Below are 13,550 nucleotides of genomic sequence, written 5' to 3'. Positions count from 1 at the left end.
CCGCATATTTGACATATCCTAACTCAAATCTCGCGCCTAGAGTCCATTACACTTTCATCACTTAAAAAGACACGTACCGTTCAAGCTATTCCACCCCAAATGGTGACTAACACTTGTTCCGACAAGTCACAAAGTTGACAAGTGCCCTTGCATGGTAGACGACCTTGGTGAATCAGCTTTTGCAGCCCACCGAGATGCAGCGTGCCCCAGACGAAGAGTCTCGAAGCAGGACAAGGGCAGACGACGAACCTCTCTAGCAGTGTCCAGACAAGCAGCCCATTGACCAGCCATGAACCGAGCGTTCTGGCCGTCCACATTACCGTCTGGGCCCTCGAGATAGCGTATACTCTCATCTTAACGTGCAAATGAGTGTGCACTTTCAGTTAGGCCCACAGATGAGCATACATTCACGGTTGGGGCTATAATTCGATAATCAACATGGAAAACCTTCCAGGCGAAGTGTTCATTCGCTGCTAGGCCTGCAAGGAGTATCATCCACATCACATGAGAGTAGATAACATGACGGATGGAGAGAACCAGCCACTCAATTTAGCTTAAGTTCAACTAGCAGCCAACTAGTAACTCGCTCGTCTGCTAGGAACGTACCACATGCACCGCAGCCGTGGCATAGACGAGCCGAGCATAGGGTATAGCAGCCTAGACCAATAGATCACGACCGGGGGCAGCCGAAAGCTCCGCTACCCCAACAAAGGTAAATTCAAAGAAGAAGTAGAGAGGTTCCTAATCGAACGATTGCGCGACTTCCAGTGCAATGAAGTCACTGATGAGGTGCTACGACGAGACATGACTAACATAAGCAGGTCATCTTTCACAGATGAGATTGAGTAGGCAGAGCCTTCACGTAAGTTCAACATGCCACATTTCACATCTTTTAAGCAAGATGGAGACCCGGAAAGGTACCTAAAGCACTACAACAGCACAATGATCCTTTATTGGAATAATGACGCCCTCATGTGCAAGATATTTCCCACTACTTTGCAAGGTGAGGTGGAAGATTGGTTCCACACCCTACCGTCACAGTCCATCCAGAGTTTCGATGAGCTTTCTCTAGTTTTCACCAAAGAATATTTATCCTATCGCTCGATCAAGAAGAAGTCCGACCACTTGTTCAATATCAAAAAGAACCCAAAGGAGTTGCTCCGCAACTATATGAAGAGGTTTAAAGCAGATAAGGCAAAGATAGTCAGATGCAATGACTCAATAGCTAGTGCAGCCTTCCAAAAAAAAAACTCTCAGCAGACCACCTACTATTCGAAGAATTGATTATGGGAGAAGATCTGACTCTGGCTAACTCATTCGCTCTGGCAAATAAGCATGCATTTTGGGACGAGGCTCGGGTAGCAGACAAGGCACCCGAGTAGCCTTGAAAAGAATCTGCAATAGCTCAAAAGAAGGAGGATGGGAAGCAGTACAACATCAAAAGTAGGCAGGAGGCCAAGCGCAGGGCCCGATCCCTAACCAAAGGAGGCCCGACACCCAAGAACTATACTAAGTTCTCGATCCCGATCCACCAAATCCTCCACAACATCAAGAATGAACCATGGTTTAAGCTTCCGAAGTAATCAAATAGAGACACCTCCAAGTTAAATTATACAAAGCATTACGCATTCTATCGAGGTCCCGGTCACACAACCGACAACTGCTACACTTTGAGGAACTACCTATAAAAGCTGGTGAAAGAAGGCAAAGTCGACAGATACTTGGACAAGCCAGCTGTGCAGCTTAGAAGGAACGTAGACGCCGGTGAAGAGCTGTCAACCAAGACAATTTGGATCAATGGAATTTTCACCAAATCCGAGCACTTGGGGGTCACCAACAACTCCAAGAAAAGGAAGATCCAGCAAGCTGTATTAGTCTCACAGGTCCAGGCAGTTGACACTCAACCTGGACCCATTGTTGGCTTCATCGAGCAAGATGCCAAAGGCGTCGACTTCCCACATGACGACGTACTAGTGATATCTATGCAACTAGCTTATGCTATAGTCGAGAAAATGATGATTGATAACGGAAGTTCGGTCAACCTACTTCAGCTCTCAGTAATTCAGAATATGGGCCTGGAAAGCACAATCATACATCGAACGGAGGTACTCACCAGGTTCAACGGACACACCTCGACTTCCATCGGTAACATTACACTTAACGTGAAAACACCGTCAGTTGTCTCAAAGCAGACGTTCATGATAGTAAGCGACCAATCTCTCTACAATGAGATTCTAAAGCGACATTGGCTGATAAAGTTGGATGTCGTATCCTCCGTTAAGTATCAAAAGATCTGATTCTGAATCTCGGGAGAATGAGTTAGAGAAATTAAGTCTGACCAGGCCACATCTTGATGATGAACTGTGCAAGTACTGAATGAGTAAAAGAAAAAATCCTTTTCCCCCGTAGAGGCTACTGAAGTTCAAAAGGACGACGAAGCAACCAAATAACAACTATAGCAGACAAATTAAGAAAATAATGTCCAAATCAATGTGCCAGCCAATGAGACGGGATGGAAACCCGAAAAAGTTTACCGAGCACATCATTCTTGATCCTCGACAACAGGAGAAAACGGGTAGAATTAACTCACGTCTGAGCCTGAAGGAAAAAGAGTAGCTCACGGCTTTCCTTAGGGAAAATTGTGACATCTTTTCATGGTCACCTTCTGACATGCCCGGCATCGACCCTACTACCAAACTGGTGATCCAAAAGAGAAAACATTCGGCACTCGAACTAGTGGCGATCATTGAAGCTGAAATTAACAAGCTACTGGAGGCTAGGTTCATATAAGAGGTAGCATACTCAAAATGGCTTGCAAACGTTGTGCTAGTAATAAAGAAAGAGAAGGGCAAACGAAGAGTTTGCGTGGACTACACCTACCTCAACAAAGCATGCCCGAAGGAACCATATCCAGTTCCCTGAATCGATTTGCTAGCAGATTTAACTTTCGGGAACCAGTTGCTTAGTTTATTGGACGCTTACTTTAGCTACAACCAAATAGCCATGCATGAGCCAAATAATGAGAAAACTGCGTTCCTTATCGAGCGAAGCACCTACTGCTACAAAATCATGCCTTTTGGCCTTAAGAACGCATGAGCTACTTACCAATGATTGGTAAATATGATGTTCGATAAGCAAATTGGAGTAACCATGGAGATCTACGTCGACAACATCATGGTGAATGTCAAGTAGCAATTAGACAACATCGACAACTTGGCAAAAAATTTCAACATCCTTAGAAAGTACAGGATGAAGCTCAATCCCGCCAAATGCATGTTTAGAGTATCTTCAGGCAGATTCTTAATGTACCTAACCCAACGAGGAATTGAAGCACATCCCAAGCAAATCCGAGTAATACTAGAGATAAAGTCTCCAACTACCTTGAAAGAGATCCAAAGCTTGACCGGACGAGCAACCGTGCTTAATCGCTTCCTTTCGCGGTCCACTGATCGATGAAAGACTTTTTTTTTCAAAGCAATCAAGAGGGCACAGTGAAACAAATGGGATGATGATTGTGAAAGAGCTTTCCAAGACCTGAAGAAGTATCTCACATAAGCTGGAAGCAGTGAAGGACTCATACATCTACTTGGCAGTTTTAGAAGTAATAGTGAGCTCTGCCCTTATACGAGAAAAGCTGGGGGCCTAACTACTGATATTCTACACTTCTAAAGCTTTTCTCGATATGAAAACCAGATATTCGAAGATCGAGAAATTGATTTTGGCACTAGTTGTTGCGACTTAGAAGCTCAGACCATATTTTCAAGCTCATATAGTCATCGTCATAACTTAGTATCCTTTACAATCAATCCTACATGGTCCAAAAGCTTGTTAACGAGTAATGAAATGGGTGTTGGAACTTGGCTAATACCGTTCAGTTAACCAACCCCACATGGCGATAAAGGCCCAAGCCTTGGCAGATTTCATAGCAGAATTGACTCCTAGCCTAGGCAACGCAACAGCGCGGCCCGATGACACCCCGAAGGCAACCAAGCATGCCATAGCCACACCTGCCTGACCCGACGAAAACTTCTGGCATTTTCACATTGACGGCGCATCCAACTATAAGGGATCGGGAGCATGTGTGGTCATTGTCACCCCAGACGGTTCAATGCTCGAGCAGGAAATCACTCTAAGCTACAAAGCATCCAACAACGAAGCAGAGTACGGAGCTATACTAGCAAGCCTTTGAATGGAAAAAGACTTGGTTGTGAAAAAGCTTGCAATTCATTCTGATTCCTTACTAATCACCAGCTAGATGAAGCATCTGAAGATGGCGCAATACCTAAAGAAGGTACGAAAACTGCTCGAGGCATTTCAAACTTACACCCTCACTCAAGTTCCGTGGGCAGGCAACGCCCACACAGGCGTGCTAGCTTGCCTAGGCTTCGCCCTCGACCATTAACTCAAATGCTCTATTTTGGTAGAGTATTTGGAAAGACCAAGCATAGAGGCGGAGCCGGTAGCCAAAGTGTCATGAGTTAGTACAACTCCAAATTGGCAAAGTCTCATCGTAGACTACCTAGTCAATGGCACACTTCCTGCAGAAGTATTGGAGTCAAGAAAGCTCCAAACGAAGGCAGCACACTACTACATATGGAACGACATTCTCGTTTGAAGATTCTACACCAGATCACATCTTTGCTGCCTAGCGCCTCCTTACGACTCGAAGGTTCTAAGTTCAATCCACGAAGGTGTTTATGGAAATCACTCTAGAGGCCGATCCTTAGCACAAAAAGCTCTCAACGACTATTATTAGCCTACTATGCAACAAGAAGCTAATCAGTTAATACAAAAGTGCAATAGCTGCCAACGCTACAAGCCTGTACCAACATTGCCTACTAGCGAACTACACTCGCAAACGAGTCCTTGGCCATCCATACAGTGGGCAATCGACCTGGTAGGGCCAATATCGCCCGTTATTGGGGGCAACTGACTACTTCATCAAATAGGTAGAAGCAAAACCCATGAGAACTACAACTCAGATGGACATAGAGTGCTTCATATAGAGGAACATCATCTGCCAATTTGGCATCCCTTAATCCATCGCCACAGACAACGACCTGTAATTCATAAGCAAAGATTTGGCGAAGTTCTTCCAGAAATATTGCATCAAGCAACACATGTCCACGCCGAGGTATCCCTGTTGGAAGTATGCCCACAAAGCCACTCATTTGATGTAATAGCTTTTGGAATACTTATTGTGTTAAACTTTTATATGTTTAATGAAGAGCAAAGCTTATTGTTAATCACTATTTATTGTATTATGTATTTAAGCAATAAGGGAATCCAAGGAATGTATTTAACCTAAGAGAGAAGTGATCTAAGTAAGTTAGATTAACGAGACCTTTCTCTTATGTTCATTCCTAAAAGGTTCCTAGCCATAGGATTGCTAATTGGGTATTGACAATCCGCTAATGTTAGTATGCGTTATGTTAACTCAAGCATGAGTATGATTAGTCTCAAGTTATTTAGTGTTGGACACTAAAACAAACACATAGGTGCTCAAAAGGTAATTGAGTACACTGAACAACGATCAAAAGAGAGTTCAAACATACATGTCATGTAAGAAGTCGTAAGTTGCAATATGCAAAGTAGTCATTTGACTTGAGGCATCATAGATGTCTAATGGTTAGGTCCTTGATCTTTGATCATGTCAAAGACATTCCATTGAGAGTGTCCACGACATTGTTAGGGTCAAGCTATCTAGTCATATAGGCATATGAATGCACAACAAGGGATCTCTAACCTTCCATGTTGGAAGGAGAATACTCTGAGATATGATTCGGGAGTCTTTGGCCAAAGCATTCGAATATGACTTAGGAAGTTTATTCCAAATCATATTCAATTGAATCATATAGAGAAGTATCACATTGGATAGTAGACATGAAACAAACTATCACTTAAACAATGTGATCAAGAGTATTGAATTATAAAATGACCGTAAGGCATTGTAATTGTAACTGGATAGGTTCTCCAACCACTTCTACTTAGCTTGGGTAGTCATGACATACTGCTAGGTGTCACTCATGGTTTTTGGAAGCCTTGAGGATTAGCAAACACTAATCTTCATCAAAGGGAGAATTGAAATGTAGTTTCAATTCACAATTGATTGTTAAGAGTAACAATCGCCCATTGCCTCGCTAATTGGAACCTAATAGATCGTACACCGAGTAAGGATGAAAGTGAAGAAATATAAATGAGATGGATAAGCAATTAAATAGTTTAATTGAGAATGGTCAAGATTAATTAATTAGTTAATTAATCTTACGAAAGGTTCGCATTGGGCTTTTAAGTTGGTTTTGGGTTTCGGGGCCCATAAGGGTTTTTGGTCCACAAGGTCCATTGAGTTTAGGTTGTGTGACAACTACAACTAAATGGAAATTAACCCAAAAACAAAGTCAAAACCGGCCTAGGGTAGGTGGTAGCAAACTTGGGTTAATTGCAACTTTGCCACTCACATGTGAGGTGGTATAAAGGCAACTTTATATCCATTCTCTCACTAAGGGTTTTCTTGAGGCAAAGAAGAGAAACTTTTTCTCTCTTTTTCTCTATAGAGGCCGACCACTTAGGGGAGGGATAGCTAGCAATATTTCTTCCTCTAAGTCATCCATTTCATCTTCACACCTCATCCTTGGTGTGGAGACTTAGAGACACCAAACCTTTAGTGTTCTTGGAGATCTTTTCCTCACATCCTCAAGGAGCAAAAGAGTATTAAAAGGAAGAAAATCACAAGAAAAATCTAAGGAGCTAGGAGGTTACTTAAAGGCCCTCCACTTGGGTGAATCCCTTGTGTAAACAAGGATGAGCTTCAAGGGTAATGAATCTCAGAAATCCTTCCTTCTCTTTAATGTTGTTAAAGAGTCTTGTGGTTCACCATTCACTAGGCTTTGAAAGTCATGGGTTTTAGAATTGTTTTTTAATGCATGCCTACTTTAAAGTGTTATTAGTTTGCTTATGTGTTCAAATGTTCTCACATGTTCTTAGCTGGAACAAAATTTTTCCTTCAAGTGGTATCAGAGCTTAGGTCTAGTGTATGGTGAATCCTTTTGGGTTTTGTGTTTTCATGATTTGTGATTTAAATGTTGTAAATGTTACAAGCTACGTTCTTACTTTTTTAATATAAATTTTGCTTGAAAATTTAGCATCTCAAGTGTTGTAGATGTTTCTCAAATATGCATGAATATTGGAACTAGAAATTTGGTGCCATTGTTTTGGGTGGGTTCGGCCTAAATAGAAAGGGGTTTTTTTGGTGTTCTTTGTTGTCTTGTTAAATGGGATTTAAAGTGACAAAAGGAACCCCTAAGAATCCTAGATTTTTGTCCCCTTTTATTTGTGAGTTTTTGGGTTTTGTTTGAATGAAAAATGTTCATGGAGCTCTTATGGATTTTTTATGAATGTTCTTCAATGTTCTTGTTATGTTCTTCATGTTCATAACATGAACAAAGTTTGAGAGTTTTTGATTCAAAATTTTCTCAAAGATTTGTTTGAAATTTGTTTGTGATTGGTGATGTAAGTTGATTTGTACTTTTGACTATTCTATCACACTATTCACACATCACCACCATACCAATCACTTTATCAAATTTAAAACTTACACTTGAACAACCCACACACTCCTCACATCACTCCACAACCGGTCACCCTATAAAGTAGGGTACTTTTAGGGCTTTTATACAATTACATAAAGTTTTGATACTTTTATGTATTTGCACTTTGACCCAAAAGTTTACGTTTTTATGTAAAGGCCCAAAATCACTAAAGGACAAATTGTTTTGCTCCTTTAATGAAGTTTTTGGTTATTGTTGAATTTTTGGATTCTAGTTGTAATTACATGAAGTTGTGGACTCTTGTGTTTTTACAAAGTGATCCCAAAAGTTTATGTTTTAGCATTGTGGCCCAATAGTTGGGGTCATTGCATTTTCGGCCCAAATTATGATGAGAACAAAATGGTTTTGTTTCTTTAATGAGAATTGGATTTTCATTTCATTTAGTTTCATTTAAATCAATTCTATGAATCCGAAAACCAATTGTTTAAGTTGCTTTCTTAGTTAATGTGATTGATTAAGAAAAGGGTGATTATGAACCAAAGGCCTCGATAATTGAGCTATGTGATTGGTCGCTTTACATTATGAATGTTTGGGTTAAGTAGTTTAGATTTGAATGTACTTTGATTAGTTCAAATGTGTTGTAAATGGGCACAAGTCTATCAAATGTGTTGTAAAAGGGCATAAGCCCTTCTCTTTATTTCAAGTATTCCTTTTTGTTTAATTGCATGCAAATTGGAATAGTTAGGTCCAACGCCCAATAGGAAATAACGGTTTAATTAGATTAAACGCATAATTAAAATCAACAACTACCTACCTTAGACCCAAGGTCCAACACAAAGGCTCGTGTTGGATCAAATCAAACGGTTCATAATCATCCTAAGACCTAAAATGAAATTGATGTAGCCCAACACTACTCCCTCAACAAAACGAATATTAAATTGATAAGCGAGATATGCTTTGAACATCTCTTCGTAGGCCTTCCACCGTGGTGGGCTCCAATCATTTATGACTCATACACCGTATTCTTCCAGTTCTAGGGTATACAAAGTATGTGCTTACATTTAGGAGAAGCCTATAAACATATGATGAAGTGAAGGTAGGCAACGAGTATGGTCAATATGATATTCTTCCGAGGCCATTCTTGAACCCCTACTTGAACTAGCATGGTGGGAATGACTTAACTAAGTGCAATGGTGCCAACATGATATTCTTATGAGGCATCATTCTCTATAGGCTAAACTAGATGGGTAATTAAAAAAGTTGTAAATGGCTAAAGCGTTATCCTCTCATCATTATTGTTGCTAGCCAATATGATATTCTTCTGAGGTGGGCTTGGTAATGGTGAGTCTCCCATACCCCGCTAAAAGTTCAACATAACTCTCGGTTTCCATTTAGAGGGATGTGGAATTTGCCAAAAATAGTGGGTGGTACTATTCGATTTAAGACCCAATCAAGTAGTTTTAAAATCAACAATCTAATACTATTTCTGTTATGTTATGTAGTTAACAACATGCCTAAAATTACACCTACCATTATACTTGACAAAAGGGGCCTTAGGGGCCAACGTTTCCTTGCTTGGTATCATCACATTGAGAATGTCTCAAAGATGAATGACATATCGTATGTGCTCAAGCAATCCCCTCCTCATGTATCTCCTACAAAACTAGCTTTAAAGGAGGAGTGTCAAAATTATGCTAGACACTATGAGGATGACTTACAAGCCAAATGCTTAATCCTCACTTCACTTAGTGAGGAGCTTAAGAAGCTACATGAGCACATGGACACTTCATGTGCCATGGTTGATAGTTTGCATAAGATGCATGACATTGAGACAAGTAACGTACGATTCTCAAATATTTGTAGTCTATTGAATGCCAAACTGGCAAATGGGACATCGGTCAAAAAACATGGACAAAAGATGGAAATGATCTTTCAAGATTTTGAGAGTTTAGGAACTTCCATCGATGGGAAAATGGCCCAAGACTTTTTCCTTGCATCTCTCTCGGATGATTTCACTAAGTTTATAGTAAATTATAAAGTGAATAGATTCGATCATACTTTTACCGAGATGATTGACATGTGCTATGAGTTTGAACAAAGTTTCAAAAGGGACAGTGGGAGTGAGAAAGCAATCACAAGGAAAATGTTGCATAAGAAGAAGGCAACAAAATCCAAAGGAACACGCTTTCATTGTGGAAAGGATGAACGTTGGAAAAAGAAATACAGGGTGCGCATTGCGAGCCTTATGACACGAACTTTTGAAGGGACTATTTCTGTCATAGAAAGTGCTTTTATAGTAAGCTCTAATTCCTGGATATTTGATTCAGGTGCTAGTCAACATATCTGCAATTCGTTGCAGGGACTAACGTGGAGCAGGACACTGTGCAATGGGGAGATGATTGTGCGAGTTGGGAATGACACTAAAATCTCTGCAAAGCCAGTAGGCACCTACATGTTAAAACTGCCCTATGGGGAAGTCTTAGAACTTAAAAATTGTTTATATTTTCCTTCATGTATAAATAATTTGATTTCCATCTCTAAGCTTTTACGAGATGGGCACTCAGTCAAAATGAGTTGCACTTTATAGTTGAACGGTCGTATTATCTCTCATGGTAATATGATCGAGAGACTTTTTCACATAGAGACTAATAGTGGTTTACACTATATTGATAGCGGGAATACCTCAAAACCCAAAAGGGCTAGAGAAGAAGTTAACCGAGTTAAGCTTTGGCATCTTAAACTTGGACATGTAAACCAAGATAAGATTCGCAAGATGTCAGAAGACAGATATTTTAGCTCATTAGGTAATGACCAAATGGGCACTTTTGAATCTTGTTTACTGGGAAAGATGTCTAAATCTCCATTCACTGGGAAAGGATAGCGAGCCAAAGAACTACTGGGGTTAATCCACACAGATGTATGTGGACATATGTCCACTGCAGCACGAGGAGGGTTCTCCTACTATATCACATTCATCGATGATCACTCTCGGTTTGGCTATGTGTATCTTATGAAGTACAAGTCAGAATCATTTGAAAAGTTCAAAGAGTTCAAGAATGAAGTGGAGAGCCAAACTGGGAAACAGATAAAAACCCTAAGATCGGATCGAGGGGGTGAATATCTGAGTAATGAATTCCTAGACTACCTCAAGAAGTGTGGAATAGTATCACAATGGACTCCACCAGGAACTATTCAACATAACGGAGTTTTTGAATGGAGAAATCGAACCTTGATGAACATGGTTCATTCTATGATGAGTTCCGCTGACCTACCAGTTTCGTTCTGGGGATATGTACTACAAACAAGAGTTTATTTGCTAAATAGAGTGCCTTCCAATTCAGTTCCACAAACGCCATATAAGATATGGCATGGCAAAAAGAACAAATCTTAATCATATTAAGATTTGGGGTTGTCCGGCTTACGTTAAAAGGCTTGAAGCAGATAAGCTTGAAGCAAGGTCTGTTACATGCTATTTTGTGGGGTATTCCAAACAGACTTTGGGATACAAATTCTATCACCTTGATGATCAGAAAGTCTTTGTCGCCAGAACTACTATGTTCCTTGAGGACGAATTCGTTCTCAATGGAAGTAGCAAGAAAACAATAGAATTAAAGGAAATTCCTAATGAACCACAAACAAGCCTTCAACAGACGGACAACCATGTTCCTGAACCCCTAGCTCAATGTAGATCTGAAAGGGTCAGCAGGCCACCTCAGAGGTATGGCTTGGATAATGACTTTGGGGAATTACACCTTCTAGGTGACAATGACACAAAAGAGGACCCTAAAGACTACATTGAAGCAATGTCCGACATTGATTCAAATAGATGGCAATAGGCCATGAAATCCGAGATGGATTCCATGTATCAAAATCAGGTTTGGACTCTTGTAGACCCTCTAAAAAGTATAGTACCTGTTAGAAACAAATGGATATTCAAGAGGAAGATAGGTGCTAATGGGAACATGGAGACTTAGGGCTGGTTTGGTATTGTTGTGCTTTGAAAAAAAGCTGATTCTGCTGTGCTGTGAGAATAAGCAGCTGTGAAATAAAGTAGTAGAGTGTTTGGTAAACTTTTTTGTAAAAGTGCTTTTGAAAAAAAAAAGCAGTATTATAGTGTGTAGTAAACTTTTATGTAAAACAGATGTGAAAAAAAGACGGTTTTTCAAAGTTGGGTTTTGCAGTTTCCTGTTTTTGGCTTTTTTTTCACCCAAAACTGTGAAAAAAAAGCTAAAACTGAATGTTTACCAAACACAAAAAAGCTGCCGGCTTTTTTTGATACCAGCTTTTTTCATAATCACCTAAGTACCAAACCAGGGCTTATAAGGCTAGACTAGTAGCCAAGGGTTATAGGCAACGATAAGGGATTGACTATGAAGAAACCTTCTCTCCTATAACCATGATTAAGTCCATTTGAATTTTGCTTGCTATAGTTGCGTACCATGATTATGAGATATGGCAAATAGACGTGAAGACGACCTTTTTGAATGGCTACCTAGAGGAAGAGTTCTATATGACTTAACCTGAAGGTTTCATGTCCAAGTCTAAAAAGACTAAGGTATGCAAGCTTCAGAGGTCCATTTATGGACTTAAGCAAGCTTCCAGGAGCTGGGATATTCGTTTTGACATTGAAATCAAATCGTTTGGTTTTACTCAAAACGAAGACGACAATTGTGTTTATCAAAAGGTCGTTGGGGATGCAGTTGTATTCCTAGTGTTATATGTAGATGACATATTACTATTCAGGAATGACACTGCAGTACTTTCTTCTATAAAAGTATGGTTGTCCAAAACCTTCCATATGAAAGATTTGGGAGATGCATCTTATGTATTGGGGATAAAGCTTTATCTGTTGGATTTATTCAATATAAATCAACCATAAATGGTCTACTATATGTAATAGGAATGTATAAGTTGGAGATCAGTTGAGTTGCGATTTACTTTCCTTATATCAACCCTACATTAAGTGTCTTACAATATAAGTAGGTTTTGATTGATTCCTTAATAATAATAATATATGATTATGATAATTTACTTAAGAGCCAAGTAAGGAGAGTTCTTAGCTTTCCCTTATGGATGGAATCTAAGACTTTTGGCTAGTATATAAGCACCGGTCCCTGCCAACCCTAGACACGACAACTAAAGCTTCCCATAGAGCATTGTCATAAAGCTAGGAGTTTGCAGAAGAATCGGTGTTCTGTTTGATCACAACAACTGCATCAGACTTGGTGTTTACTAGCCACGCATAGTCCACATGGCTGCTGCATCTTCATCAAGTAAGTGCTTCATATAAATTTTATATCTAATTGTATATGTTGTGTTTTGATCATATAAACAATATGGATAACAATTGGTATCAGAGCCATTGTTTGTATGGTTAAAACCAATAAAGAATCAATACCTCATATGTTTTCGATTGATCAATCTGCATGTATAAATTTATAACCATATTTGATGATTGTCGAAAACATTCAGTGTTAAGATCTTGCATAGTTTTTAATTCATGTCAATTTTAACTGATCTGCATGATCATTAGTACTTCGGTACTTATAAGGTTGATATGGACAACATCTACATAATTCAGTTAATCATATATTCAAGCTACAACCGTTTATCATGAGAGATTGAATCATGTAGTAAAGTTGTTGTTCATAAAATTGCATTCAATATATGATATAGAGACTGTTCTTCTTGCTCACAAGTGTTGATCATTGTTTCTGGATCATATATGAATGGTATGACATGATTTATGGGCTATATCAGTAGTGAAGGTTCTCATCTTGCTCATAAGTGTTGGGAATCAGCATGAAGGTGACTGGTATAACACATAAATCAGTGTCAGAAGACATATTGATTCATCTTGCTCACAAGTGTTGGATCAATTTCGTTTTTATAAAGTTTTTGGGATTGGTTTAATCAATGCATGCATGTTATGTATATATTCAGTGATGAATGCTGTGAACACGGTTCAAACCCTAAGTGGGACAAACTACAAAAAATGGAAAC

At 39.6% G+C, this 13,550-nt stretch overlaps 1 protein-coding gene across 1 annotated transcript; it reads left to right on the top strand.

The window, feature by feature from the left end:
* The first annotated feature begins 873 nt into the window (after positions 1-873).
* On the top strand, positions 874-2,297 carry LOC139198030 (uncharacterized). The gene is made up of 2 exons (XM_070826268.1): positions 874-1,194; positions 1,692-2,297. Exons 1-2 carry the CDS (start codon positions 874-876, stop codon positions 2,295-2,297), a joined length of 927 nt encoding a protein of 308 aa, XP_070682369.1.
* Positions 2,298-13,550: the final 11,253 nt, after the last annotated feature.

Source organism: Malus domestica, chromosome 08 (genome assembly GCF_042453785.1).
Source record: "Malus domestica chromosome 08, GDT2T_hap1".
NCBI classification, from domain to species: Eukaryota; Viridiplantae; Streptophyta; class Magnoliopsida; order Rosales; family Rosaceae; genus Malus; species Malus domestica.
This window is presented reverse-complemented; position numbering and strand designations above follow the sequence as displayed.